The sequence below is a fragment of the Acanthochromis polyacanthus genome, chromosome 6, assembly GCF_021347895.1.
Source record: "Acanthochromis polyacanthus isolate Apoly-LR-REF ecotype Palm Island chromosome 6, KAUST_Apoly_ChrSc, whole genome shotgun sequence".
NCBI lineage: Eukaryota > Metazoa > Chordata > Actinopteri > Pomacentridae > Acanthochromis > Acanthochromis polyacanthus.
Genome location: NC_067118.1, coordinates 4,541,466 through 4,568,347, shown reverse-complemented (window position 1 = coordinate 4,568,347; position 26,882 = coordinate 4,541,466). Strand labels below are relative to the sequence as shown.

The 26,882-nt window shown below is 39.9% G+C and overlaps 1 protein-coding gene across 1 annotated transcript; it reads right to left on the bottom strand.

Moving 5' to 3' along the window:
- Positions 1–513: 513 nt before the first annotated feature.
- Positions 514–26,672, bottom strand: LOC110964210 (suppressor of tumorigenicity 14 protein homolog). The gene is made up of 18 exons (XM_022212865.2): positions 26,423–26,672; positions 24,517–24,647; positions 24,332–24,402; positions 21,933–22,126; positions 21,469–21,504; positions 20,785–21,010; positions 19,755–19,891; positions 19,343–19,440; positions 17,602–17,702; positions 16,165–16,298; positions 15,977–16,081; positions 15,775–15,882; positions 14,950–15,066; positions 13,831–13,956; positions 10,637–10,820; positions 5,473–5,744; positions 4,039–4,175; positions 514–3,326 (listed from the first exon to the last, which is right to left on the bottom strand). The coding sequence occupies exons 1-18, from the start codon at positions 26,670–26,672 to the stop codon at positions 3,165–3,167; spliced, it is 2,589 nt and encodes an 862-aa protein (XP_022068557.2). The 3' UTR covers positions 514–3,164.
- Between the last annotated feature and the right edge of the window lie 210 nt (positions 26,673–26,882).

Below are 26,882 nucleotides of genomic sequence, written 5' to 3'. Positions count from 1 at the left end.
TTCACACAAACAAACACTTTACCGTCTCAACAACAACCTGTAGCTTCTTTTCTTTAAACTCAGATGTGTAGTGTATGGCACAAATCAAACAAATCCAACATAAAATCTGTTTCTTGCCATTGAGTTCTGTACATATTTTTTTATCTGAGCTGAGGTACGAAGCAGAACTTTACCTTCTTCTACTGAAAACAGCAGTGGATCCAGTACAGAACCTTGAGGAACTTCTCAATGAAGCAGAGTTGTTGTTGTTACTGTCTGTGTGCGACTCTGCTGCAGTTTTTACCTCTCAGATAGCATTTTCTATCTTTCCTGAAAACATCTCTGGAGGACATTCTGAAGATGGTTCTTACAAGGTATCTTCAGTGGGATATTTCTGGATGTTAAAGTGCTACCAGGACCTGATCTTACAGAACCAGATAATCACATGAACAGGGCAGAACTTTACTTCTGAATAATGAAACAGTGGATCCAGTAGATTTACCGTTACTCAGAAACAACAGTCAGTGAACTGTGTCAATGTTTGTGTCGTTGCTTTTTTATTGCATGAAATTTGGCCCCAAAGTTGGTCCCACGAAGAAAACACTGAACAGCAATAAAAACAATCATTTGCATACTGAGTACTGCATTAATAAGCCTTCATTTAAGATATTAGCCATTTTAGCATTAGCCAGTTTCACCCAGAGTAAAAACCAAGTTCTTAAAATGATTTTAAATTAACCTTTAAAGAAACTAAAGCAGAACCTCTCAGGCTGACGAGCCTCAACCCAGGTTAATCTGAACCAATACTTCATTCTTCATTTGACATTACTATATCTGTTAAATTACCCATAATCCTGCTGCAACCCACATTAAACTACAGATAAAACCCAGCAGCTACATAAATGAGGAAACACTGTACGTAGAAATACAACCAGCAGAACATTCATCTTCAAAACTTGAATAAAAAAACACAAAACACAAATAAAAAACAGAACTGTAACAGAAACAGCTGCTTTAAGGCGGAGTCGCTCAAACAGAGAGAAAAACATCTCAACATGAGTGGAAAAAACTAAACATGGAGCTTCAGTGATTTATTTTGATTCCTAAACTGATCATTACTGATTATCAGCTAACACCTATCATTCATTTATTACTAATTAAAGCACTTAAGATAATTTTACTGATTTGTTCTGTCGGTTTTGGAGGAAAGGCGCCCCCTGTCTGTGTGTTACTGTAAAGACACAACCTGGGAGCAGCCAATAAACATTCAGGATTCCTTAAATGTGCTGTTGTTTTATGTTCTATTAACTACACGGTAACAAAGCAGCAGGAACCCTAAGATTTAAAGAACCTCCTGAGGACCCAGTACGGTTCCCTGAGGAACTTCTGAAGTTAAGTTTGGTGAAACTTCTCAGTAGTTTAGACATTCTGTCCTCCAGACTATATATCTGGATCCTGTTCTTCATACATGGAGAACTGAGTTAGTTTGATTGGTTGTTTCTTTACAAAGTGTCGTCATAGCAACGCCAAATAGCCACTGGTTTACCGTCAGCTGGCTCCTGACTTCTAAAGGTCTAGTTTATTTTTAAATACAATCTGCTGCTTTGTTTGAGCTCACAGACACAGAAATTTAATTTAATTCTTCTAAAATTCATCATAATTTAACAATAAAGAGTAACATATCTTTAGTTTGGGATATTAGATGAAAAAAAAAAAAAACATTTGACTACTTTTTTGGACTGTTTTCTTTAAGTCAATTTTAAGATTATTTTGAAATTTTCTCAAACATTTTTAGTTTTCATTTAAACTTTGCAGTGTTTTCCTGCATGCTTGGAACAAAGGTGGTTCCTGAGCTTTTATTTTGAAACCATTCATCTAAATGTGTTTGTTTTTCCAAGAAGCTGATAAGAATCAACACTGAAGCCCTGAAATAAACCTCTGACTTCACCTCAACCCATTAATCCTGTTTAAGATGACTACAGATACTGAGAAACTGAAGAATTCTTCTTTTCACCCCTGAGAATATTTTTAATGTTTACAATCTTGAAGATGAAGCATCATCACAAAGTCCTACAAAAGAATTCTTAATTAGTTATCCTGAAGACATCCTTCCTTCCAACATTATTATTAACAGTTTATTAAAGATTACAACTTAGAACCAGTTAAGTCCACAGACTTAATGTCAAAATATCAAACAATGTAGTTTTTGAATGAATATGTGTCAACATGTGGATCATTTCAGAACTGGAGGACATTTTACATCCAATAATCCATGTAGAAAATCCTAAATCTAAAAAAAAAAGTTTTTAATATTTTAAAAACCAAATAAGTCTGGAGTTCCTCCTAAAATGCCATTTTTCTCTTGTCCACCCCAGGGGGAACAAACTGAAGCTCAAATAAAACAGTTAGCATCTACTTTAAAACTTTTTGGGTTTTTTATTTTCTTCATTCATGTCTCTGTAATTGTTGGAACATTTTTAATCAACATAATATTTTAAGTAATAATTATTATACATGGACCGTGTCCCACAACATGTTAGCAGAACCTGGTGATGACGTTTTTGTTATTTTGTGTCTCGTTTTTGCCATTTTCTATCTTGTTTTTGTCATTTCCATCATCAAACAGTGTTCCTAAAGAATGTGTAGATCAAAGCTGTGTCCTCTCTTCTATTTTCCATCTTTTCATCCATTATCAGCCTTGATTGAACATCTCATTCTACCTCATATTATCAGGATCAGACTCATTCTTTGGACTGTTTTCCATCAGTCAGTTTGTCCTCTTGGTCAGCAGTAACAGCTAGCTAAATATCTAGCTAAGCTAACATTAGCATGGATTAGCAACCCTGTTACTGTGATTAGAGTAGGGTTAGCAAAAACACAGAAGACATGGAAGAAAAATGCTACCATTGATGTGGAAGCTGAGCCAATCAATATCTATTATTGATCAATATGGAGCAGAAAACTGTAAAAGAAAAGGTTGATCAGTCGAATGTCCTCCAGTTCTGGAATGACCCATAGATGGCGCCATATTCTGAGGTGTGTGTCGGCTAATGGAGTCGTTTCTCTTTGCGTCGGGAAAGAAAACTGACTTAAAAAATGTCTAACTGAAGCCTCTGCTCTGAATATTAATGATAACGATGAGCTAAACCTCCATTAAAACGTAAACCTGGAAGAGCTTCCGGCAGCTAAACTCCGCTGTTGTCCTTGATCCAGCGGCGGTATTTGGTGACTCGGGTGTAGATGCCGGGTTTGTTCCTGAGTCCGCAGCCTTCGCCCCAGCTGACCACGCCGGCCAGGACCACCCGTCCACCGGCGCCGGTGACGGACAGCGGACCGCCGGAGTCGCCCTGAGGGTCAGAACACGATGGCTTCAAGGTTAGAATCAGAAAAGGTTGAAGGAAACGACAGAAACTGAAAAAAAACAGTTTAACAAAATTGCTTGAAATTCATAGAAAAATACTTAAAACTTGAGAAAATGTTTAGAAATATCAAAACTTTGTGCAAAACCTGTCTGGAACAACTCAGAGACGTGTCAGACCTTCTATGTGGAGATGAACAACACCGTGAAGGACAGGTGACACTGTTGCTTTAATATAATATAATATTATTATATAAAAAGACAGCATCTGATCAGGCACCATGGTCTGCCTGAGGAGAGTTCCAGAGCCAATAGGAATCTCACCTCGAACAAAGAAGTCAGGTCGGGTTTATACCTTCTGGTGAAGGATAGGATTACAACATCTGGGTCGTGTTTGAGGACCCCTTACTCAAAAGCAGAACCACCCTTGAGTAGAACCCCTCGGCTCTATGGTGCCAAAGGACCACATCCATCTTCTAGCTAGACGGGGTGCCCCAGAATCAACATTTACATTTCTCAGAAACGCCCATTCTGCAAAGATTGGTACTACATGTGGTCAGATGACATTATGACACACAACTCAGATCAGATTCTAAAACAGGCAAACAGACTCCATTCCACTAACTTATTAAGTCGTGCATGTCTCAGATCAGATACTACGGTAGAAACCATGAAGCCCAACCCTTCCTAACTGGTCCTACCTGGCAGGCGTCGGTTCCTCCCTTCAGGACTCCGGCACACATCATGTTGTTGGTCACTGGGTCGTTCATCAGACTCTTGCAGACGGTGCTGTTGATGACCCGAACCATCGCCTTCTGCAGGATGGTCGCCGGCACGCCTGGCAGACGACACAAGCTTTAAAATCACTATGAACCAGGTTTCTCAGTGTCAGTCTGAGTGACTGAACCCTGGACTCACATGTGTGGGGTTCTGCTGCTCCGATACAGACGAAGATCAAGTCCTGATTTGAGATGTTTTGGACCACAGACAGCAAATACTGTGAGCTGGGCTGCTGTTCCTCATTAAACCTGTAGATTGTGGGTTTAAAGCTACTTGGAGCTCCTTACTACTCGATAAGAAAAGCCTTTTTTATTGATCTGTTGTGGTTTTTCTCTGCTATCCTGTTCACCCTCACCCTGACTGGTAGAGGCAGACGTGTGCTCTCCCTTAGCCCAGTTCTTCCTGCTGTCACCAAAGAGCAGCTCAGAAGGTATTTCTGGATAGTTACCGTTGGGCGGAATATTTGAACCTGGTGGGTAAATCTGTACACTTGTTTCTCTGTTGGAAAGAACTTTCGCCCAGCCTTGGTTGTTTAAAACAGGATGTTAAGATCATCGTTCCTGTTGCTGACATGGATCTAGTTTGGCTGCTCTACCTTTCGTGGTACTTTCACGTAAAATGCAACCAGAAGTTGATAAAACCCCACAAAGAGACACAAAGTGTTGACAAAAATAGTCTAAAATCAACTTTCCTTTTCCAACACATTGCTTCTTCAAGTTGCCGACCTGCTTGGCTGAGGGTCATTCCACCTCAATTCACCAAATTAAAAATAAAAGTTCACCATAAAGACAGTCTGTCATGTTGAATTTTGCATTGATTTATTCGCATTGATTTTAGGTGAATGTTCTTAAAGAAAATTATAGAAGTTTTACTGATATATATGGAATCACTTTAGATATTTTTAGGATTTTTTGGAAGATTTTTACTATTGTTTTTAAATATTTACAAGAATTTTCCTGCCAAATTTGGAGGATTTTTAAAAATAAACATTCATTTTTTTAAGGAATTATTGGAATAGTCTTCCTGAAGGTTTTGCAAATTTTCAGAAATTTGGGATTTTTTTTTTTTCAGACAAGGAAACCATATTTTTTGTTTCCTGTAAATGAAGACAGCAGGAGGGTTAAGGTGCCATGATGAGAGGAATAATGTAGCTGGAGTCCTAAACAGTACAACTCACGGTACCAAGCAGGTACATGATGGTGCCAGTTTGGTCCAAAAATGGCCACGTTTGTTTCTATTCCAGTATTCCCACCCCTCTGTAACAGTTTCTAACTGAAGAACTACCGTTGCCCATGACCCCGGGCTGGTCTAAACTTTAGCCCCAGTGGACCTCTGGATAGACGGCATTTCCTCACCTCCCTCCCTGGTGACGCCCCAGCCAGTGATCCAGGCCTCCTGGCCAGCAGGGAACTGGTAGGAGGCGGACGGCAGGCAGATGGGGAAGATGTTCTGGTTGAGGGTGACGTCAGTGTCCAGCTCCATCAGGGCGATGTCGTTGTCGTAGGTGACGGTGTTGTAGTCGCGGTGGGCGATGATCCGCTTAATGTTCCTCCTCACCGTCCACTCATTGGTCTGACTCTGCACGTGCAGCCCCAACAGCGCCTCCCATTGGTTGGCCTGGGAGTACCTGTATCGAGAGGTCAGAGGTGGCATCAGCAGGAGGAACCGTTTTACAGGACTATGTAGTCGGCAGGTTTAATGCAGGATAAAATCCAGAAATGGATTCCAGGAAACTTTCTCACAGCTGCCAGTTCTGTAGGAGACGATCTGAGAAGGGAACTGACAAACACATCCATCTGCAGAAGTCCAAAATGTGTTTTTTTGAAATGTCGCCCACAATGAGATCCAAGTCATTGAATATTTAGTATTTGCCGACACCTGACACCATGTTTTCAAGACATCCGAGTTGTCTTAGGGCCACATTTGCAGGACTCCTGGTCTTTCATGAACCCTTCATGGACCAGATGACACAGTGACCACTGGTTCACTCTAAAGGTTCATTAAACTTAAATAGCAACATGCTAACACTGAACTACGGACAGTTTTGGGTGGAATTAACTTTTTAAACTGGAATCACTTGGACAGAAAGAAGAATTTTGGGTCAAATAAACTTTTTAAATCATAACTTGCTTGTTAAAAAAACTATTTGGATGGTTTAAATCTAGAAAATTCCACTTACTCTGATAAAGTAAAATTGTACAGTATTTATTGTATGTCTAGCGTATACTAGGGATGTGCAGATCTGTTTATTTAAATTTCACCTCTGATCCAATTCAAATAATTTAACACTTGCAGAAACAAAGTCCCAGTCTGACACCGTTTAATAAAAAATACACATGTTCTTGATATACATTAAAGTTACTACAATCAGTCCAAATGTCTGCTTCACAACTGAGCATCTCTGGAACGAAAGAAAAAATCTGCATTTCTGCCTCCAGTCTGATGGGTAAATGTAGCGTTAGAGGGTAAATGTAGCGTTAGAGGGTAAATGTAGCGTTAGAGGGTAAATGTAGCGTTAGAGGGTAAATGTAGTAGTAGAGGGTAAATGTAGCGTTAGAGGGTAAATGTAGCGTTAGAGGGTAAATGTAGCGTTAGAGGGTAAATGTAGTAGTAGAGGGTAAATGTAGCGTTAGAGGGTAAATGTAGTAGTAGAGGGTAAATGTAGCGTTAGAGGGTAAATGTAGCGTTAGAGGGTAAATGTAGCGTTAGAGGGTAAATGTAGTATTAGAGGGTAAATGTAGTACTAGAGGGTAAATGTAGCGTTAGAGGGTAAATGTAGCATTAGAGGATTAATGTAGTGCTAGAGGGTAAATGTAGTGTTAGAGGGTAAATGTAGTACTAGAGGGTAAATGTAGTGTTAGAGGGTAAATGTAGTAGTAGAGGGTAAATGTAGTGTTAGAGGGTAAATGTAGTGGTAGAGGGTAAATGTAGTGTTAGAGGGTAAATGTAGTAGTAGTACAGGGTAAATGTAGTAGTACAGGGTAAATGTAGTAGTAGAGGGTAAATGTAGCGTTAGAGGGTAAATGTAGCGTTAGAGGGTAAATGTAGTGTTAGAGGGTAAATGTAGTACTAGAGGGTAAATGTAGTGTTAGAGGGTAAATGTAGTGTTAGAGGGTAAATGTAGTGTTAGAGGGTAAATGTAGTAGTAGAGGGTAAATGTAGTGTTAGAGGGTAAATGTAGTGTTAGAGGGTAAATGTAGTAGTAGAGGGTAAATGTAGTACTAGAGGGTAAATGTAGTGTTAGAGGGTAAATGCAGTAGTAGAGGGTAAATGTAGTAGTAGAGGGTAAATGTAGTGTTAGAGGGTAAATGTAGTGTTAGAGGGTAAATGTAGTAGTAGAGGGTAAGTGTAGTACTAGAGAGTAAATGTAGTATTAGAGGGTAAATATAGTGCTAGAGAGTAAATGTAGTGTTAGAGGGTAAATGTAGTAGTAGAGGGTAAATGTAGTGTTAGAGGGTAAATGTAGTAGTAGAGGGTAAATGTAGTATTAGAGGGTAAATGTAGTGTTAGAGGGTAAATGTAGTATTAGAGGGTAAATGTAGTACTAGAGGGTAAATGTAGCGTTAGAGGGTAAATGTAGCGTTAGAGGGTAAATGTAGTGTTAGAGGGTAAATGTAGTGTTAGAGGGTAAATGTAGTGTTAGAGGGTAAATGTAGTAGTAGAGGGTAAATGTAGTAGTAGAGGGTAAATGTAGTGTTAGAGGGTAAATGTAGTAGTAGTAGAGGGTAAATGTAGTAGTAGAGGGTAAATGTAGTAGTAGTAGAGGGTAAATGTAGTAGTAGAGGGTAAATGTAGTGTTAGAGGGTAAATGTAGTAGTAGAGGGTAAATGTAGTAGTAGTAGAGGGTAAATATAGTAGTAGAGGGTAAATGTAGTAAGAGGGTAAATGTAGTAGTAGAGGGTAAATGTAGTGTTAGAGGGTAAATGTAGTAGTAGAGGGTAAATGTAGTACTAGAGGGTAAATGTAGTGTTAGAGGGTAAATGTAGTAGTAGTAGAGGGTAAATGTAGTAGTAGAGGGTAAATGTAGCGCTAGAGGGTAAGTGTAGTACTAGAGGGTAAATGTAGTATTAGAGGGTAAATGTAGTAGTAGAGGGTCAATGTAGCGTTAGAGGGTCAATGTAGCGTTAGAGGATAAATGTAGCGTTAGAGGGTAAATGTAGCGTTAGAGGGTAAATGTAGTACTAGAGGGTAAATGTAGTGTTAGAGGGTAAATGTAGTGTTAGAGGGTAAATGTAGTGTTAGAGGGTAAGTGTAGTACTAGAGGGTAAATGTAGTATTAGAGGGTAAATGTAGTGTTAGAGGATTAGTGTAGTATTAGAGGGTAAATGTAGCGTTAGAGGGTAAGTGTAGTACTAGAGGGTAAATGTAGTGTTAGAAGGTAAATGTAGTATTAGGGGGTAAATGTAGTACTAGAGGATAAATGTCATGTTAGAGGGTAAATGTAGCGTTAGAGGGTAAATGTAGCGTTAGAGGGTAAATGTAGTGCTAGAGGGTAAATGTAGCGTTAGAGGGTAAATGTAGCGTTAGAGGGTAAATGTAGCGTTAGAGGGTAAATGTAGTATTAGAGGGTAAATGTAGTACTTGAGGATAAATGTCATGTTAGAGGGTAAATGTAGCGTTAGAGGGTAAATGTAGTGCTAGAGGGTAAATGTAGTGTTAGAGGGTAAGTGTAGTACTAGAGGGTAAATGTAGCGTTAGAGGGTAAATGTAGTACTTGAGGATAAATGTCATGTTAGAGGGTAAATGTAGCGTTAGAGGGTAAATGTAGCGTTAGAGGGTAAATGTAGTGCTAGAGGGTAAATGTAGTGTTAGAGGGTAAGTGTAGTACTAGAGGGTAAATGTAGTATTAGAGGGTAAATGTAGCATTAGAGGGTAAATGTAGTACTTGAGGATAAATGTCATGTTAGAGGGTAAATGTAGTATTAGAGGGTAAATGTAGTATTAGAGGGTAAATGTAGTAGTAGAGGGTAAATGTAGTATTAGAGGGTAAATGTAGTGTTAGAGGGTAAATGTAGTGTTAGAGGGTAAATGTAGTGTTAGAGGGTAAATGTAGTACTAGAGGGTAAATGTAGTAGTAGAGGGTAAATGTAGTATTAGAGGGTAAATGTAGTGTTAGAGGGTAAATGTAGTACTAGAGGGTAAATGTAGTAGTAGAGGGTAAATGTAGCGTTAGAGGGTAAGTGTAGTAGTAGAGGGTAAATGTAGTGTTAGAGGGTAAATGTAGTAGTAGAGGGTAAATGTAGTACTAGAGGGTAAATGTAGTGTTAGAGGGTAAATGTAGTAGTAGTAGAGGGTAAATGTAGCAGTAGAGGGTAAATGTAGCGTTAGAGGGTAAGTGTAGTACTAGAGGGTAAATGTAGTATTAGAGGGTAAATGTAGTAGTAGAGGGTCAATGTAGCGTTAGAGGGTAAATGTAGCGTTAGAGGGTAAATGTAGCGTTAGAGGGTAAATGTAGTACTAGAGGGTAAATGTAGTGTTAGAGGGTAAATGTAGTGTTAGAGGGTAAATGTAGTGTTAGAGGGTAAGTGTAGTACTAGAGGGTAAATGTAGTATTAGAGGGTAAATGTAGTATTAGAGGGTAAATGTAGTATTAGAAGGTAAATGTAGTGTTAGAGGATTAGTGTAGTATTAGAGGGTAAATGTAGCGTTAGAGGGTAAGTGTAGTACTAGAGGGTAAATGTAGTGTTAGAGGGTAAATGTAGTATTAGGGGGTAAATGTAGTACTAGAGGATAAATGTCATGTTAGAGGGTAAATGTAGCGTTAGAGGGTAAATGTAGCGTTAGAGGGTAAATGTAGTGTTAGAGGGTAAATGTAGTGTTAGAGGGTAAATGTAGTGCTAGAGGGTAAATGTAGCATTAGAGGGTAAAAGTAGTGCTAGAGGGTAAATGTAGTGTTAGAAGGTAAATGTAGTACTTGAGGATAAATGTCATGTTAGAGGGTAAATGTAGCGTTAGAGGGTAAATGTAGCGTTAGAGGGTAAAAGTAGTGCTAGAGGGTAAATGTAGTGTTAGAGGGTAAGTGTAGTACTAGAGGGTAAATGTAGCATTAGAGGGTAAATGTAGTACTTGAGGATAAATGTCATGTTAGAGGGTAAATGTAGCGCTAGAGGGTAAATGTAGCGTTAGAGGGTAAATGTAGTGCTAGAGGGTAAATGTAGTGTTAGAGGGTAAGTGTAGTACTAGAGGGTAAATGTAGCATTAGAGGGTAAATGTAGCATTAGAGGGTAAATGTAGTACTTGAGGATAAATGTAGTGTTAGAGGGTAAATGTAGTACTAGAGGGTAAATGTAGTAGTAGAGGGTAAATGTAGTATTAGAGGGTAAATGTAGTGTTAGAGGGTAAGTGTAGTACTAGAGGGTAAATGTAGTGTTAGAGGGTAAATGTAGCATTAGAGGGTAAATGTAGTGTTAGAGGGTAAATGTAGCGTTAGAGGGTAAATGTAGTGTTAGAGGGTAAATGTAGCGTTAGAGGGTAGGACAGATGGATAGATGTAGAAGTCGAGTTTGGTGGATCTCCTACTTGTTGGGTCCGTTGTCCTGGACACAGTGGGCAGCAGTCAGCAGCCAGCGGCGGCTCAGAACCGAAGCCCCACATACGTGTCCCGTCCCCCTGATCTGGAGGCTGACCTGCCAGGGCCACTCGCCTACCCTCGACACCTCACCGCCCACGATACGAGAGCTCCGGTAAGGCCTCATCCCACACTCTGAAAACACAGAAACACAAAACTACCACAAAGACCAACTACAGCGATGAGCCACAGGTGAAGAACATCCATCATCTTGTTCTACTGCGACGTTCACGCAGATGCTTGACATGAACCACCCACCTAAACCCTGCAGGTCAACAACCCTCCACCCCCCATAGCAACAGCAGCCCTTGCACTGCTAAAACGCAAAATCTTACCAAGTCTATTTGTCTAGTTTTTAGTCAAAATGTCTCATCCCACTTGATTTAAGACATTTCAGCAGATGGAGAGGCTCGTTTTAACTCTGGTGTGGTCCTACGGGTCAAAACTGACCCGCTTTAAAGTTTGAAAATGTGGGAAAAAAATGTATTTTCACAGTGAAACTTCTGATGTCCATATTTTTAACATTTAGGGGAAATTTTTGAACATTTTTGGTGGAAAAAAAGAAATGTTAAAAATCAAACAAAATCCAGCAAAATTTGCTGGATTTTGGTTGATTTTTATGTGAATGTTCTCAAAGAAAATATTAGAACTTTTACTGACATTTTCAAAATTCATGGGAACATTTTTTGGTTAAAAAAAATGTAAAAAAATGTTTTTAAGAACATTCACACAAAAAAATCAACCAAAATTCACTGGATTTTATTTGATTCTTTGTGAATCTTAAAGAAATTGATTGAAGTTCTACTGATATATACGGAATCATTTTAGATATGTTTAGGATTCTTATGGAAGACTGTTACTCTTTTTTGAAAATATTTACAATAATTTTCTTGCCAAATTTGGAGGATTTTTTTTTAAATAAAACTTTTAAAGCAAACTTTTAAGGAATTATTGAAATTTCTTCCTGAAGGTTTTGATTCCCAAATTTGGGAATCTATTTTGCTGATTTTTTTAAAAAACTTTTTTCAGACAAGGAAACACTATTGCAATTTCGTTGTACTTGTTGCAATGACAAATAAAGTTCTATTCTATTCTATTTTTTGGTGCCCATAAATGAGGACAACAGGAGGGTTAAAACACTGCATCATAAATATCTTGTTAAGGCAAACAATCTTGAAATTATCTTGTTTTGAGTTGTATTTTACAAGAAAACTCATAAGTTTAATGCATCTTAAATTAGGAGGCTACATGAAAGTGAAAATCTGTTTTTGAGTGAAAAACTACAATTTTCTTTAGCATGTCTGGCTTATTTTCAGACAGCAAAGTTTGACAATCCTGGTAAAATATACACTATATTGGCAAAAGTATTTGCTCACCCATCCACATAATCAGAATCAGGTGTTCCAATCACTTCCATGGCCACAGGTGTATAAAATCAAGCACCAAGGCATGCAGACTGCTTTTACAAACATTAGTGAAAGAATGGGTCGCTCTTAGGAGCTCAGTGAATTCCAGCATAGAACTGTGATAGGATGCCACCTGTGCAACAAATCCAGTCGTGACATTTCCTCTCTCCTAAATATTCCACAGTCAACTGTCAGCTGTATTATAAGAAAGTGGAAGTGTGTGGGAACGACAGCAGCTCAGCCACCAAGTGGTCGACCACGTAAACTGACGGAGCGGGTCAGAGGATGCTGAGGCGCATAGTGCCAAGAGGTGGACAACTTTCTGCAGAGTCAGTGGCTACAGACCTTCAGACTTCATGTGGTCTTCAGATTAGCTCAAGAACAGTGCTTCAGCAGAGAGCTTCATGGAATGGGTTTCCATGGCCGAGCAGCTGCATCCAAGCCGTACATCACCAAATGCAATGCAAAGCGTGGGATGCAGTGATGTAAAGCACGCCACCACTGGACTTTAGAGCAGTGGAGACGCCTTCTCTGGAGTGACCAATCACGCTTCTCCATCTGCCAATCTGATGGACCAGTCTGGGTTTGGTGGTTGCCAGGAGAACCAGACTTGTTGGACTTCATTGTGCCAAGTGTAAAGTTTGGTGGAGGGGGGATCATGGTGTGGGCTTGTTCTTCAGGAGCTGGGCTTGGCCCCTTAGTTCCAGTGAAAGGAACTCTGAATACTTCAGCATACCAAGACATTTTGGACAATTCCATGCTCCCAACTTTGTGGGAACAGTTTGGAGCTGACCCCTTCCTCTTCCAACATGACTGTGCACCAGAGCACAAAGCAGGGTCCATAAAGACATGGATGACAGAGTCTGCTGTGGATGAACTGGACCGGCCTGCACAGAGTCCTGACCTCAGCCCGATAGAACACCTTTGGGATGAATTAGAGCAGAGACTGAGAGCCAGGCCTTCTGGTCCAACATCAGTGTGTGACCTCACAAATGAGCTTCTGGAAGAACGGTGAAAAATTCCCATAAACACACTCCTAAACCTTGTGGACAGCCTTCCCAGAAGAGTTGAAGCTGTTCTAGCTGCAAAGGGTGGACCGACGTCATATTGAACCCTATGGATTAGGAATGGGATGTCACTGACGTTCATATGCGAGTCAAGGCAGGTGAGTGAATACTTTTGACAACATAGTGCATCTTAAAATAAGTTTTACCAGCTAATTTTAGGATCTCAATATTCTAAATGTCATATCTTATTTCAAGAAATCTTACCATGCCCTTTTTCACTTGTTCTATTGGCAGATTTTGTTCACTTATTTCAAGGTAAAAGTTCCTTGAAATAAACTTTTTTTCTTGTTTTGAGATTAGCATTTTCTCCAGTGTGATGCCAGTTTCTACCCTCAGCAGGAGAATGCATCCTGACACATCACCACAAAAACTGCTCAGGAGAACCCGGGGAACATGACAGAGCTAAGATGTTCCCCTGGGTTCCACACTGACCAGATCCAGATCTTATTGAGTATCTGTGGGATGGTCCAGGACCAGCCTGATCTTGGTAGGTCTCGCTTGGAACCCACAGAACATCCCCAGAAGTCCTGAGTCCATGAACCACTGGGTCAGAGGACTTTTAGCAGCACAGAGGGACCAACACAACACCAGGCAGGAGGTCTTAATGTTATGCCTGATCGGAGTAGATGTCCTCAAAGAGACACAAAGCAGATAACTGAGTGTTGAACATACGACAGTCAGCCTCGTCCGATCCGTCCTCACAGTCTCGCTCTCCGTCACACTCCGGGTTCAGTTTGCTGATGCAGCGTCCATTGGTGCAGCTGAAGGTGAACTCAGAGCACTGCTGCAGCACCAGAGCTACACAACATGACAACAACATCAGCATCTCAGTCACAAACATCACACAACAAGCACAGTAACACAAGAATCCACCGCTCTTACACAAGGGGTTGGGTTTATTCGCTAGTCCTCCTTCAAACTTTGGTTTTTATGACGTCTTTCTAACTGGATTACTCTGATAAACACTGCCCGGCTGCATGATAGGAGATGTAGCATTCTGTGAGTTTGGAGTTTGATCCTTTAACATATATACAAGAGGTACGATCAAAAGGTTCTGAGGCCGTTGCGTGTCCATTATGGGTGAGCTGTAGCTGTCATAAATCAGCAAGCAACACGACACTGTGTAATAGAATGAGATTGATGTTGTTGCGCTATATGAATTTGTATTTATTTTTGTTTATATTTGTATTTATTGTTTTTATGTTTTTTTTTAAATAGTATGTTGAATATTGGTCACATCCTGTGGGGAGACTAGTTAACTACGGTTATGAGTTTTTTAGTATGTCCATTAGGGAGGAGGATTAATAATCACCGAAGTGTGGTCAGTATTTTATTTTGAAAAGCGGTGTATTGCTTCCTCTTTTTATGGCGACTCCTCATGGGAAGGTATGTGTTTTTGTCACTCTCTGTGTTTTCTTGTTTTTTTTTTCCTCCTTAATGGAACGTTTTGTTTAGTTAATATAGTCTGTGTTTTTGTCAAGCTGTTTATAACATTGGGTGTTTTGTTCTGCTTGCTTCCTCTTTTTATGGCGACTCCTCATGGGAAGGAAAATAAATGTCCTGTTCGAAGCTACCATCCTCGTGTTGTTTAATACGAAATTCAAACAACGCAGAACACGATTCACTACAACTGCACAGACATATAGTGATTATAAAGAGGAAAACATGTCTACAAAGAGACACAGAATGACAACAGAGAGTCACAAAGCAAAGAGAAACAGAAGGACCATGGAGACAGAAGTTCCTGCAACATCTCTTTTCTTTTAGATGGAATGGAAAATGGGTTCTTACATTTTTCACATTTGGATTCGTCAGATCCGTCACCGCAGTCGTCTTTCTCATTACACACCAGCTTCTCCGAGATACAGCGCCCATTTCTGCAGAAAAACTGTCCTTTTTTGCATTTTACTGCAAAGACAAAGAAACATCTTCACTTAGGAGAGAGCTTCTTACATTCAGACATGTTTTACTGCCTTCACATTCAGCAAGAAGTAGAGATGGATGAGCCATCGTGAGGCTAAAATCCAGATCAGGGCTGATCAGGCTTTGAAGGGATCAGAATTAACACAAATTTCTGTCCCAGATTCTCAGTTTACATCTGGTGTCACACTGGAACATGACACAACTCTGCAAAAACAGTCATAAGATGTTCCACCAGAATGTAAAATTATTGTCCTAATTCATTCCAACTTAAACTTTTTGTTGGTCTGAGGTCACTAAATGTCACTGAAGTCTCTGTCATGGTGCTCCTTTATGAGCTAAACTCCCCACAACAGTCTCTGTTTGTCAATGTGAAGTTTCCACCTCCTCTGGTTGCTACAGCATCAAACAGTCAGAGCTCCACCTGCTGGTGCAACCACGTAGAACAGCTCTTAACATTAAACAACTCAGATCAAATTTAGAACAAAAAAACAATAAAAAACCCTTTAAATGAGGACTCTCTAGTAGATGATTCCGTCTGCAGTAGTTTTAATTCAAATACGACCATAAAGTCCTGTTTTGATCAGATGTTTTTACTCCAGATGTCGATATATTTAAGCATCTGAATCAGTTTGTATCTACAGGATTAGGGACAGATTTATTTTCGCTTAGCTCTACTTATTCAGTTGGACCCACCACAGTTTTCCTCATCAGAGTTGTCCCCACAGTCGTCCTTCTTGTCACATTCCCACAACTTCGGCTTACAGCGACCATTTTTACACTTCATCTGCGATGCCTTACACTCTGAGCAGAGACAAAGAAAAACCAGCAACACGTTCAGTCCACATTCAGTAAAGGTTATTTTAGCCACAGATATCGTTTGATGAACAGTACATACTGCAGTTGACCTCGTCGCTGTCGTCTCCACAGTCGTTCCAACCGTCACACTGCAGAGTCTTGTTGATGCAAAGGTTGTTGCTGCACTGAAACTTTCCCGGACAAGCTGTTCGACAACACAAGACACTTTCATCAATGGAAGGCCGGTAATCAATCTGAAAACCAATGGCTAAGAAAACAGGGTCTTACGGTTGGTTGGGACGAAGGCTTCGTACTCAGCACTGAAACCCTGGCTGACGTAGGACAAGTCCGATTTAAACTTGATGGTCATCTTGTTGCTCCTGCTGGTGATCACGGTGCTTTCTGACTTTCTGCCACACAATCTGCAACACAAAGAGACAGATAGGTGGACCTTTTAGATCAATACAGGACAATAAGCATCAGTATCAGAGAAGATTAATGAGAAAACCTTACAACCAAAGTCTTTAAATTCACCAGAACTACGTCCTTAATATTCTGTCATAGTACAGAAGATGCCTCATTAAGGTCATGAATGACTTCTTTTTGATGAGTCTTTTGGTCCTGACTTGAGGACTTATTGGTCTTGACAGTGCACCTGTTAGTTGGTCCTGACTCAGACTTGATCCTGCTGGACTTGTTAGTCTTGAGATGTAACTTGATAGTCTTGACTCCAAACACAAAATGATCATGGCTGAGTACTCATTGGACGTGACAAGGAGCTCACTGGTTGGTTCTGACTCAGAAATTAGTAGTCTTCATTTGGGACTTGTCTTAAATTTGGATTTGTTGGTCTTCAGATGTAACTTAACCCTTGACCTTGCCATAGGACTTACTGGTCGTGTATTGGGATGTAGTTTTCCTAAGACGGAACTGTTCTTTTTTGGAGACTTGCTGGGTTAAACATGGAACTTGTTGGGCTTTAATAGGAAGTCAGAATTTGTTGGGCTTTAGAAGAAACTTGTTTGTCTTTGTATTGGACTTCTTGGCTTTGATTGAGGATTTGTTGGTTGGTCTTGACTGGCGACCTGTCCAGGGTGTCCCCTGCCTTCGCCCGAGTCAGCTGGGATAGACTCCAGCACCCCCCGCAACCCTAGTGAGGACAAAGCGGTGTATAGAGGATGGATGGATGGATGGTTGGTCTTGACTCAGAAATAAGTGGTGTTGACGGGACCCCTAATCTTAAGGTGAACGTTGTTGGTGTTTACTAGTCACTGGTTGGTTATGAGTTGGGATTTGTTGGTCATGAAATGGAACTCGATCTTTACTGGGAATTTGTTGGTTCTAACAGATTTGATTTGGGACTAGTTGGTCTTCGATTGGAACTTCATAATTAAGACTTTCCTGTGACTTGCTAAACAATAATTTTGTCTCCTCACAAGTAGTTATGTCACAGAATGCAAATCATTCATTGTAGTCTTGGCTTTGTGCTAGCCATACGACCTCCATGTCACAGCAGGAAGTCACCACAGTTGTGAACAAGTCCCAGAAATTGTACTTCAAGTCAGTTACCTCCAAGTTACTGCAATTGTAATCAATCACAAAGCACTTTAATTAAAATCTGACAGTTTTTTCTCAGTACTCAATATATAGATGCTCAGAGGTGAGACACTCGTGTAAACGTGTCTCAGAAGACGTAAGAAGGAATGAAATAAGAACCAAACTGACCTTTGACCGTTGACGTCCACGTAATCATTGGAACACTGGCTGCTTTGGTTCCCCATAGAGAACTTGTTGAACTGAACCTTCACAAACTTGTCCTTCGAGGCCTGAAAAAGAAAAATAAAGATGAGAAAATTATGAAACAACTATTCTGTGTAGGTTCTCAGTCATCCAGGTCAGGATAATCGTAGGAGCTTCAGCACAAATCAACTGGACTTCTCTTGTAGGTTCTTGAAGATGTTTCACGAGATGATTTCTACTGAATCTCCAGCGAAACACAATTAGAGAATCCAAAACTCAGTGAAAATAATTTGGAATAACTATGTATATCTTCTTCTTCTTTTCCTTTCGGCTTTTCCCTTCAGGGTTCGCCACAGTGAATCAATTGCCTCCATCTAACCCGGTCTTCTGCATCCTCTTCTCTCACACCAACTACCTTCATGTCCTCTTTAACCACAATAACTATGTATATAAAGGCTGATAAACATGAATCGGTGATTGGAGCCGAGTTGTTAAACCCATTTTGCTAAAAATACTTCCAAAAGAGTAACAAGCCTTTGTGTTGTTATAATACTTAAAGTAGCAGGCTGACATTAGCATTTACTTCACAGCATAGTGATGCTTTCATTACATATCTCAAATATTCTGTTAATTATATATATACAAAGTGAAACTATTTTCTCCTGGTAGCACTTCATCAGATTTTACTCACAGACCAACCACAGATGATGGAACAAGACCAAGAAAAGGAAAACAAAGATTAAGATAATAAAGAAGAATACAAAGATGAAGAACAGATGATGAAGCATCAGGAGATGAGTGAGAAGACCAAGACAAAGAAATAAGATGAAGGAAAAAAAGACACAAAGACAGCAAAGAAGACAAAAATGAAGAATATGATGATAAGGATGAAACTATGAAAAGAAAACAAAGAAGACGATGACTATGAATCAGACAGTGACAAAGACACCGATGAAGATAACCTATGGGAAGAAGGTGAGGAAGAGGATGAAGACAAAGATAAAGTCAAAAAAAGTGAACAAGATGATGAAGAAATGAAGACAATGATGATGGCAATGCAGACGACAAAAACAGAGATTACAGCAAAGAAGACCGATGAAGATGACCTATGAGAAGAAAGAAGACGAAGACAAAGATGAAGAAAAAGACTCTGACAAAGATCAAGATGATGAATACAAAGATTAAGAAGATGATTGATAAGAATATGAAGACAAAGATGAAGTCCAAGAAGAAGAAGACAATAGTGAACAAGACGATGAGGGCAAAGAAGGTGACGAAAATGGAGAGATTATGACGAAGACGACATAAAGATGATGGAGAATATGAAACAACAGACAACAAGATGAAGATGACAAAAGGCAAAAATAAAGATGACGAAGAAGAAGACAAAGAATACAAGGATAGAAGAAAATGAAAATGACAAAGTTGAAGATCTCGAAGAATACAAAGACACAGATAAAGGCAATGAATGTGAAAATGAGAGCACTAGAACACAGATGTAGACATCAAAAACAAACATGTAGATGACGAAGAAAATGTCATGCTCTGTCCTGATCTGATTCAGTCTCTTCAGAGGAAGATCCTGGTAACTTAAATGTCCTTCAGCCTGCAGGATGGTAAAGCCCTAAGAATAGATTTTATTTTAAGAAATGTTAGCATCCCGCCAGACAGGTTTCACCTGTTCCTCCCATTAGTTCCATAAAATGTAGGAAGAACGTGGACTCACCTCAATGGTCCAGACACAAGAGGTCCGTGGAGGATAGTTGGAGGGAAAGAACGGTGAAGAGAAGGAACCTTCATCTGCAGTGAGATTACCTCCACACTCTGAAAAAGACACGTTCACAGCGACACGTTGACGTAAGATAGAAGGAAACAGTGAGAAGAAACCTCCCAGTATGTCCAACCAGAACCCAGAGATATTCAGTTCACAATGTTGTTTAAAAAAAATACATTTGCAGATTCACTTTTTGTTGTTGACTAGCTTAAATGTGCTGTTGGATCTAAATATAAAGAAGTGGAGTTTTGTCAATTTACACTCTTGAAAAACTCAAAACAAAATCAAACGAATCTCTAGTGAATTCATCCAGTGCCACATGTTCCTGTAAACAACTTGTTGTTCCTCAGAGAACTGAACTTACTGAGTTCAGTTGAGGGGATCTGGGAGTAGAAGGCTTTGAAACCAGGGAAGTTCTTGTCCTCGCTGGTGACCAACGTCAGCAGCATTACGTTTCCAGATGACAAGAAGGACAGAGAGTCGTGAGGATATCCACACTGTCTGAGGAGACAGGAGGACATGTTAGAGTCTGCTCTGGTAAACAACCATGGAGGGATTTACGTCTTTGTACTGAAGTATAATCACAGCATTAATCCTAGGAGCTTCAGAAGAAAGCAACTGGACTTCTCTTTTAGGTTGTTAAGACATCTCACCTTCACCTAAGAAGATTCTTCTGTTAAGAGTGGAAACATCTTCAAGAAACTAAGAGAGAAGTCCAGTTATTTTCTACTGAAGCCCCTAGGGTGTCCATTTTTTATTCCACCTTAAACAATCAAAGAAAAAATGAGAACGTTGTCTACTTTCTGTCCGTTTTAAACCAAGAGTGAATAAAATGAGAAAACAAGCTTCCCCATTTCAGACTAAGTAAAAAAAATAAGAAATGGTCCATTATTTATTCTTTCATTTCAAACAAACAACAAAAACACAAAAAAAGACCATTTTAAATTTTTCCATCGTAGACTGATGACATCGATATTTCCTTTCTCCTTTTATACCAATGACAATAAAACAAACAAGAAAACTGGCCCATTTTTCAGTTTCTTCACTGTCTGTTGAAAATCAAAGAAAACTGAGTGGAAAATGGGTCGTTTTTTTGGTTTGTTGTAATCTCATTTTTTTCATTTTCAATCAAAACAGGAAAACCCATTATACGTAAGTAGCCAGATGATATGGAGTCTGAACTACATGTTGGAAGGTCGGACAGCATCGATGTCGACATTCATCTGGAACCAAACCACACAACTTCCTGTCTGATTGGTCAGCTGTGTGAAGAAGTCAGCAGTTCTACCTGGAATGTACCTGTTTTTAGCTGCTGTTTCCCTGTTTTTGAAACACTACAGTGAAAACTACGCTAATCTAAGCTGCGATTGTGGTGAAGAGCCGGTGAGTCTCACTCTGTCAGCGCTCGGTGCTCGATGGGAACCAGCGAGTCGTAGATTTTGATGAAGTCTTGCTGACAGTCGTCCTCCAGGATTAGAGTGTGGAATTTGAGCTGGACTCGGTGGCCTGGATCGGCCCGAAGCCTCCACTGCAGGTAGACGTTGGCAGGGTACGAAGAGTCGGGGAAGTCGGGCGACTGGAGGAAGGCTTCGTCACGGACGTGGATGTCGAAGGACTCCTCTAAAAATAAACACCATGTGAAACATTTTCAAAAGTCCTCATTCAGGCGTCTGCATCAGGATGAGTTTGAAGGATTGTGGATGTGAAATCTTGGTTTATTATCATTTGTGTGACACCACGTTATGAACAAGTGAAGAGTTCATTTGCAAAAACAGATAACTCAGTTTTGATAAATTTTCAGAAAACTTTTTTTTATTGTTTACTTCAGATAATATAAATCAAACTGAAGTTGAGTGGATTTGATTCAGTAGAAAACACATGACAAAATAGAGAAAAACTAAATTATTATTATTATGATGATGATGATTATTATCTCAAGTTAACAATAAAAAATTAGTTTTCTGAAAATGTATAAAATGGAGTTACCTGTTTTTGCAAATTAACTCTTCAAATTTAAAACAATTTCAGAAAATTCAAACCCGATTAACAGAAATGTCCAAAAGAAAAGGTGCTCTCACCAACTAATGAGGTTCTGGTCATGCGAGGGTCGATCACTGTGAACACAAAGACACAAGTCAAGCATTTTGACTGTTTAGGCTAACGTAGCAGCTAACGTTAGTTTATTCAGGCTAACATAGCATGTAGCACCTAGTGTTAGTTTATTTAGGCTAACGTAGCACCTAGTGTCAGCATATTTAGATTAATGTAGCATCTAATGTTATGTTTAGGCTAACGTCACACCTAATGTTTGTTTATTTAGGCTAATGTAGCACCTAATGTTAGTTAATTTTGGTTAACGTAACAGCCAATGTTATCATGTTTAGGCTAATGTAGCAGCAAATGTCATGTTTAGGTAAATGTACAAGCTAACATTATCCTGTCTCGGCTAATGTAGCAGCTAACATTATCATGTTTCGGCTAATGTAGCAGCTGACTATTTTGTAAATAAAGTTGGTTAGAAAAGCTTTAAGATCCTGCAAACCTCGTGAGACGACGCTGTTGACGTCCAGAGCTTCTTTGGGCCTCAGCAGGATTCGTCCATGTCGACTCGGCTGACTTTCTGCCGGTGGCTCCAGAGACTCGATGGCTTCGTCCAGCGAGTCCTGCTGAGGAACGGGAACATCGAACTCTGACTGGTAGTACGCCACCACGCTGCCATCGCCGCCATCTCCCTCACTACAGCACAACGACACAAGAGGATACGTACAGACTTTACTTTACAGTTTCTAAAGGAACACTTATACAGTTTAAGAATATGTTAAGTCAGAATAAACAATCAACCAAATCTGAACAAAGTCCCGTTCATCAGACACAAGACAGCAGACATTAATCAGTGATCCACGCACTTATCGGTAAGTCTACTCTACAACATTCTACAGTTGTCGGTTGGTCTATTCAAGAACTTTCTCCAGGGGACGTTATCCTCTGTGAACTTCAAGCACCTGGAACTCTGTAAATATTCACAGTATGAAGGTAGAACTCTGATCATTGATGAAGTTACCGGAGGTGAAGAACCAGATGGTTCTGGGGCGGTTTTGGGGGAACTTTGTTCAGATTCACCGTATTGGCCCGACTATAAGACGACTCTGATTATAAAACGACCCCTATTTTTCAAATATTGTTTTGGGAAAATAAAAATATGTTGAAGACAATAAGGTTACTCATAAAACAACTTTTTATTGTACATTTATTGTAGAAAACTCACACAGAGATAACATTCCATGTTACCGGTATTTAAGATCAAGAAATACGGCAGTACTGCAGTATTTAATAAGAACTGTACTTCTTTTTGTGCTCGCCATTGTCGAACGTGGCACTCTGTCACACCATATGTCTTGGCCGCTTGGCAGTTGTTTGCTGACTCTGCCGCATCGATTAGCATCAATTTAAAGTTGGAATCATAACTTCACCTCTGTTGTTTCCTCACTTGTCCAGCTTTCGAGCCCCTTTGTTCAAGACAGTCGCGTTGTTGCTCCATTTTACACCAGATCCTGCTCGCATGCGTTCACTGTGATGCTACTTAAAAGTAATGTGTGTGTTAGGATTAGGGTAAATTACCAGGGGGTGCATTCTACGGCAGGAGTTTATTCTTCAGCAGGGGTGCTTTTTTTCGGCAGAACACCAGCTCCATCTAGCGGCGCAGATGTGTAACGACAATCTAGGCCTCGATTATAATTCGACCCCATTTTTGAGAAAACGATTTCTAGAATAAAATATCGTCTTATAGTCGGGCCAATACGGTAGTTGATTTTTAATGGAGTGGAAGCAGAACAGTAACAGGAGAGGGGGTTCAGATGCTGGAGTACCTTAGAGTCCCTATATTATCAGAGTATCGACATGACGGGTCCAAAAAATTTTGGTCACGTGATCTATAGGAGCCATTTTGTTTCCTATTCATGAACACCGGGTTTTCCTGTTAACATTGTTTACACCGCAGAGAGTAATTCTAGGTCCTTTATCGCTTCCTAAATACCTGAAAAATGACGGGCTGTTGTGCCTTTGGGTGCACAAATCGGTCACAGAAGGGATTCCACATGTTTAGATTTCCCAGTGATCGTGAAAGAATGAAACTGTGGGAAAATAAAGTCCGGAGAGTGGGATGGAAACCGACTTCATCATGATTTTTGTGCCAGGTTAGTCCATGTATGTACTTTCATGTTATGATGTATGGGTGAATGACAGATAGAAAAGTTTGATGTGATTTTAGGCAGTTGTGGTTATTTTGACTTTGACCATTTTCATGCATGGAGATGTGTTACTGGTGACTGTTGGTTACCCCGTTAAACTTCAGCGGCCGTATGTGCAAAGGTATTTTGCTGAATTGACCGAAGCTGCAAACTCCATGATAGAAACATTATACACCCATGGAAAGCTTAGATTCTCATGAATCCACCGGTATAAACCACTTTCAGATGTGATTACCACAGCGGGTAATATAAACACATTTGTCCGACAAACAACGTAAACAGCACAACTCACCTTTGAAGGCTCAAAACTAGTCACAGATGAAAATATTCCACAAAAAACGGCCATAATCCAACCTTGGACATCCAGACAACACAAGCCAGTAAAATATTTTGTCCAAAACATGTCATGAAATCAGTAAACAATCCACAAATAGCTCGTTTTCGTGAATGTGCACCTCGCGCTGCGCGTCCCATATTGAGTGAATGGAAACAAAATGGCTTCAAATCCCCAGTTGTCGCTACTCTGATAATATAGGGACTCCAGAGTACCTGGTCAAACACTAACCTCCAGTGTTCTGTTTGCAGATTACAAAATATTCCTGGTATGATGGTACATCTCTATTAAATACACTAAAACTAAACTAGTCAGTCTGATAGAATCTTCCTGGTATCAGTGTCGTAGATTCAGACGTACCTGAAGGCCTGAACAGTGGAGTTTTTGAAGTATTTGTTGAGAACCGAGTTTCTGGAGTAAATCAGCTTCAGCTGGAAGAGAAACGATCCCGGTTACTTCCATCTTAACAAACACAGGAAGTGGAAGTTGATGCAAACAGACATTGAATCGACCTCCCATGATGCTTTGGGGTGGTAATGTCTTACCTGCTGTCGGACCAGGGCTGCTAGGTGACTGAACTGGTTGCTGCTGGGATCTTCGTGGGCCGGCAGGAAAGGTTGGCTGCTGATTTCCATCGCTCCGATGTAGACGCGCTTCACTCTGACGTCATTACGCACTGCAGAGACACAAAGGCTTTAAAAACTTCATTTACACACAGAGTGACCGACAGAAACAATAAATACAGAGGGTCCTCGGTTTACGTCGTAAGGTACGTTACGTCAGAACTGGTTACGTGGAACTAGTTGATGAGTGGAGTGGATGAATACAGCGCTATCAGACGGCTTTGTTTCCATTCTCTGGTTGTACTCCACCTTGGATTGTGCTACATTCACTAACTTTTTGTCCTTCGTTATGGCTCCCAGCGTAAGTCAGACTCTTCTGACGCTTGGAAGGAAAGCAAAGCCGTCTCCATGGAAGTAAAGTTAGATAGAATAAAACACTCAAGCTGTAAAAACAGGTCAACATGTTCTGTTATCTTCTAGTAAAATGATTCATACATGTATGAAAGTCGTTGGTATTCATGACTTTTATGAAGAACTGATGGATATCGTGATGCACGGAACGGCTTTGTTTACATTTTCACCAGAGTTCCAACTTACGGAAAAAATCCACTTACATCAATCTGTAAGAACGAAATTTTGATGGTGGGTCAAAGACCTCCGTACTCTGTTTCCTCTGCTTTAAAGCCCAGAGTGAAGTCAGATACAGATTTACTGACAGCTATTACATCAAGAATTCTGGGAGAAATTACAAGTGTGACAAATCAAAAAGTAAAGTTTCATGTTTCCAGCTCTTCTTTTTTAATAAACTTGACTTATTGTTCATAACTGCAAGGTCTGACTGTAAAAGGTATATCTGACAAACCAAACAATCGGTCAGTTACAGTTTTTGTTATAGTTAATAAACGAAGACATCACCCAGAGTTCTGAAAATTCATAACTACATTCTGACATTTTAAAAAAAAGTAAATCTCATCTGTCAGTCATGTAAATGTGTTGGTTTTATGTGTGCAGGCTGAAGAATGTACAAGAAAAGAAAAATGAAGCAGCAACATGCTAGTTCTTACAGTATTAGCTTTTTAAGGCTAACACAGAGGCTGAAATCATCTTGTTTATTCTGTCACAGAGCTGAACATACACATTTTTTAGTCAGCCATAAAGGCCAACATCACCTCATTCAGACTAATATAGAGGCTAAAATCATCTTCTTTACGCAAACAGAGGTTAAAATCATCTTCTGTAGCAAAACGGAGGTTAAAATTATCTTGTTTAGGCTAGCACAGAGGCTAATATTGTTTAGGTAAACATTATCTTGTTTATGTTAATATAATGGCTAATATTCTCATACTTAGACAAATATAAAGATAACATGATCATGTTTAGGTTATTGTAGAAGCTAACAGCTTTTTAGGCTAACATAGAGGCTAACATTATCTTGTTTAGGCTAAAATGGTAAACATCATCTTGTCTAGGCTAACCTTAGCTTGCCTCGGATAACTTTAAGTCTAACATTAACTTGTTTGAAATGACACAGAGGCTAACATTTTCTTGTTTAGGCTAAAATAGTAACTAACATCATCTTGTCTAGGCTAACCTTAGCTTGCCTCGAATAACTTTAAGGCTAACATTAACTTGCCTGGGCTAACTTTGAGGCTAACATTAACTTGACCAGACTAACTTAGAGGCTAACATTAGCTTGTTTAGGTTAGCAAAGAATCTAAGGACATCTGTTTATGTTAGCATAGCTGCTAATTGCTACTTGACATGACTGTTTGAGGTTCTCTGTGGAACAACGGTGTGATGAAAGAATCCAGGACAGAAGAACAAATCAGCAACGTTTCAGGATGAACGAGTGTTTCTGAGTGTTTGTGGTACAAACGGTGATCCTCACAGTGGAAATGCCAAACCAGCAGTCCGGTGAGCAGAGCCAGAGCGGCGGCCGCCAGCAGCAGCCCGACTCCCATCCACAGCTTCCTCCTGAAGCCCGGCTTCTTCTCCAGCTTCCGGCCATCCGACGCTGGGAGGAACTGCAGCGTCGTGTCCCATTCAGGGTCCTGGAGGACGGAAAGAGGTAAACTCAGCTTTATTTCTCCTAATTCTGGAGTTTGTGATGAACTTGAACCAGCATTTTCTTTTCTCATTAAATTCTCATTTCACTGTTGACATTTTGGATCCCATTGTCCGTGTTGACAGAAAATATAGACTAACATAACTGCTATTATTATCATAATAATGTCTTCATTAGGCTAACAGTTTCTTCTTTAGGCTAACATAACAGCTGATATTATTTTTGCTTTGGAAAACCTAACAGGTCACAATATCTCGATAGCATAGCACTATCTTATTTAAGC

Coding starts and splice junctions, on each gene's coding strand:
- LOC110964210 (XM_022212865.2), bottom strand. CDS start 26,672: ATGAGAAAAGAAAATGCTGGTTCAAGTTCATCACAAACTCCAGAATTA. Junction 19,892..20,784: donor GAGCACCGAGCGCTGACAGA/GTGAGACTCACC, acceptor CTGTCTCCTCAG/ACAGTGTGGATATCCTCACG. Junction 17,703..19,342: donor CTTGTGTCTGGACCATTGAG/GTGAGTCCACGT, acceptor TTTCTTTTTCAG/GCCTCGAAGGACAAGTTTGT.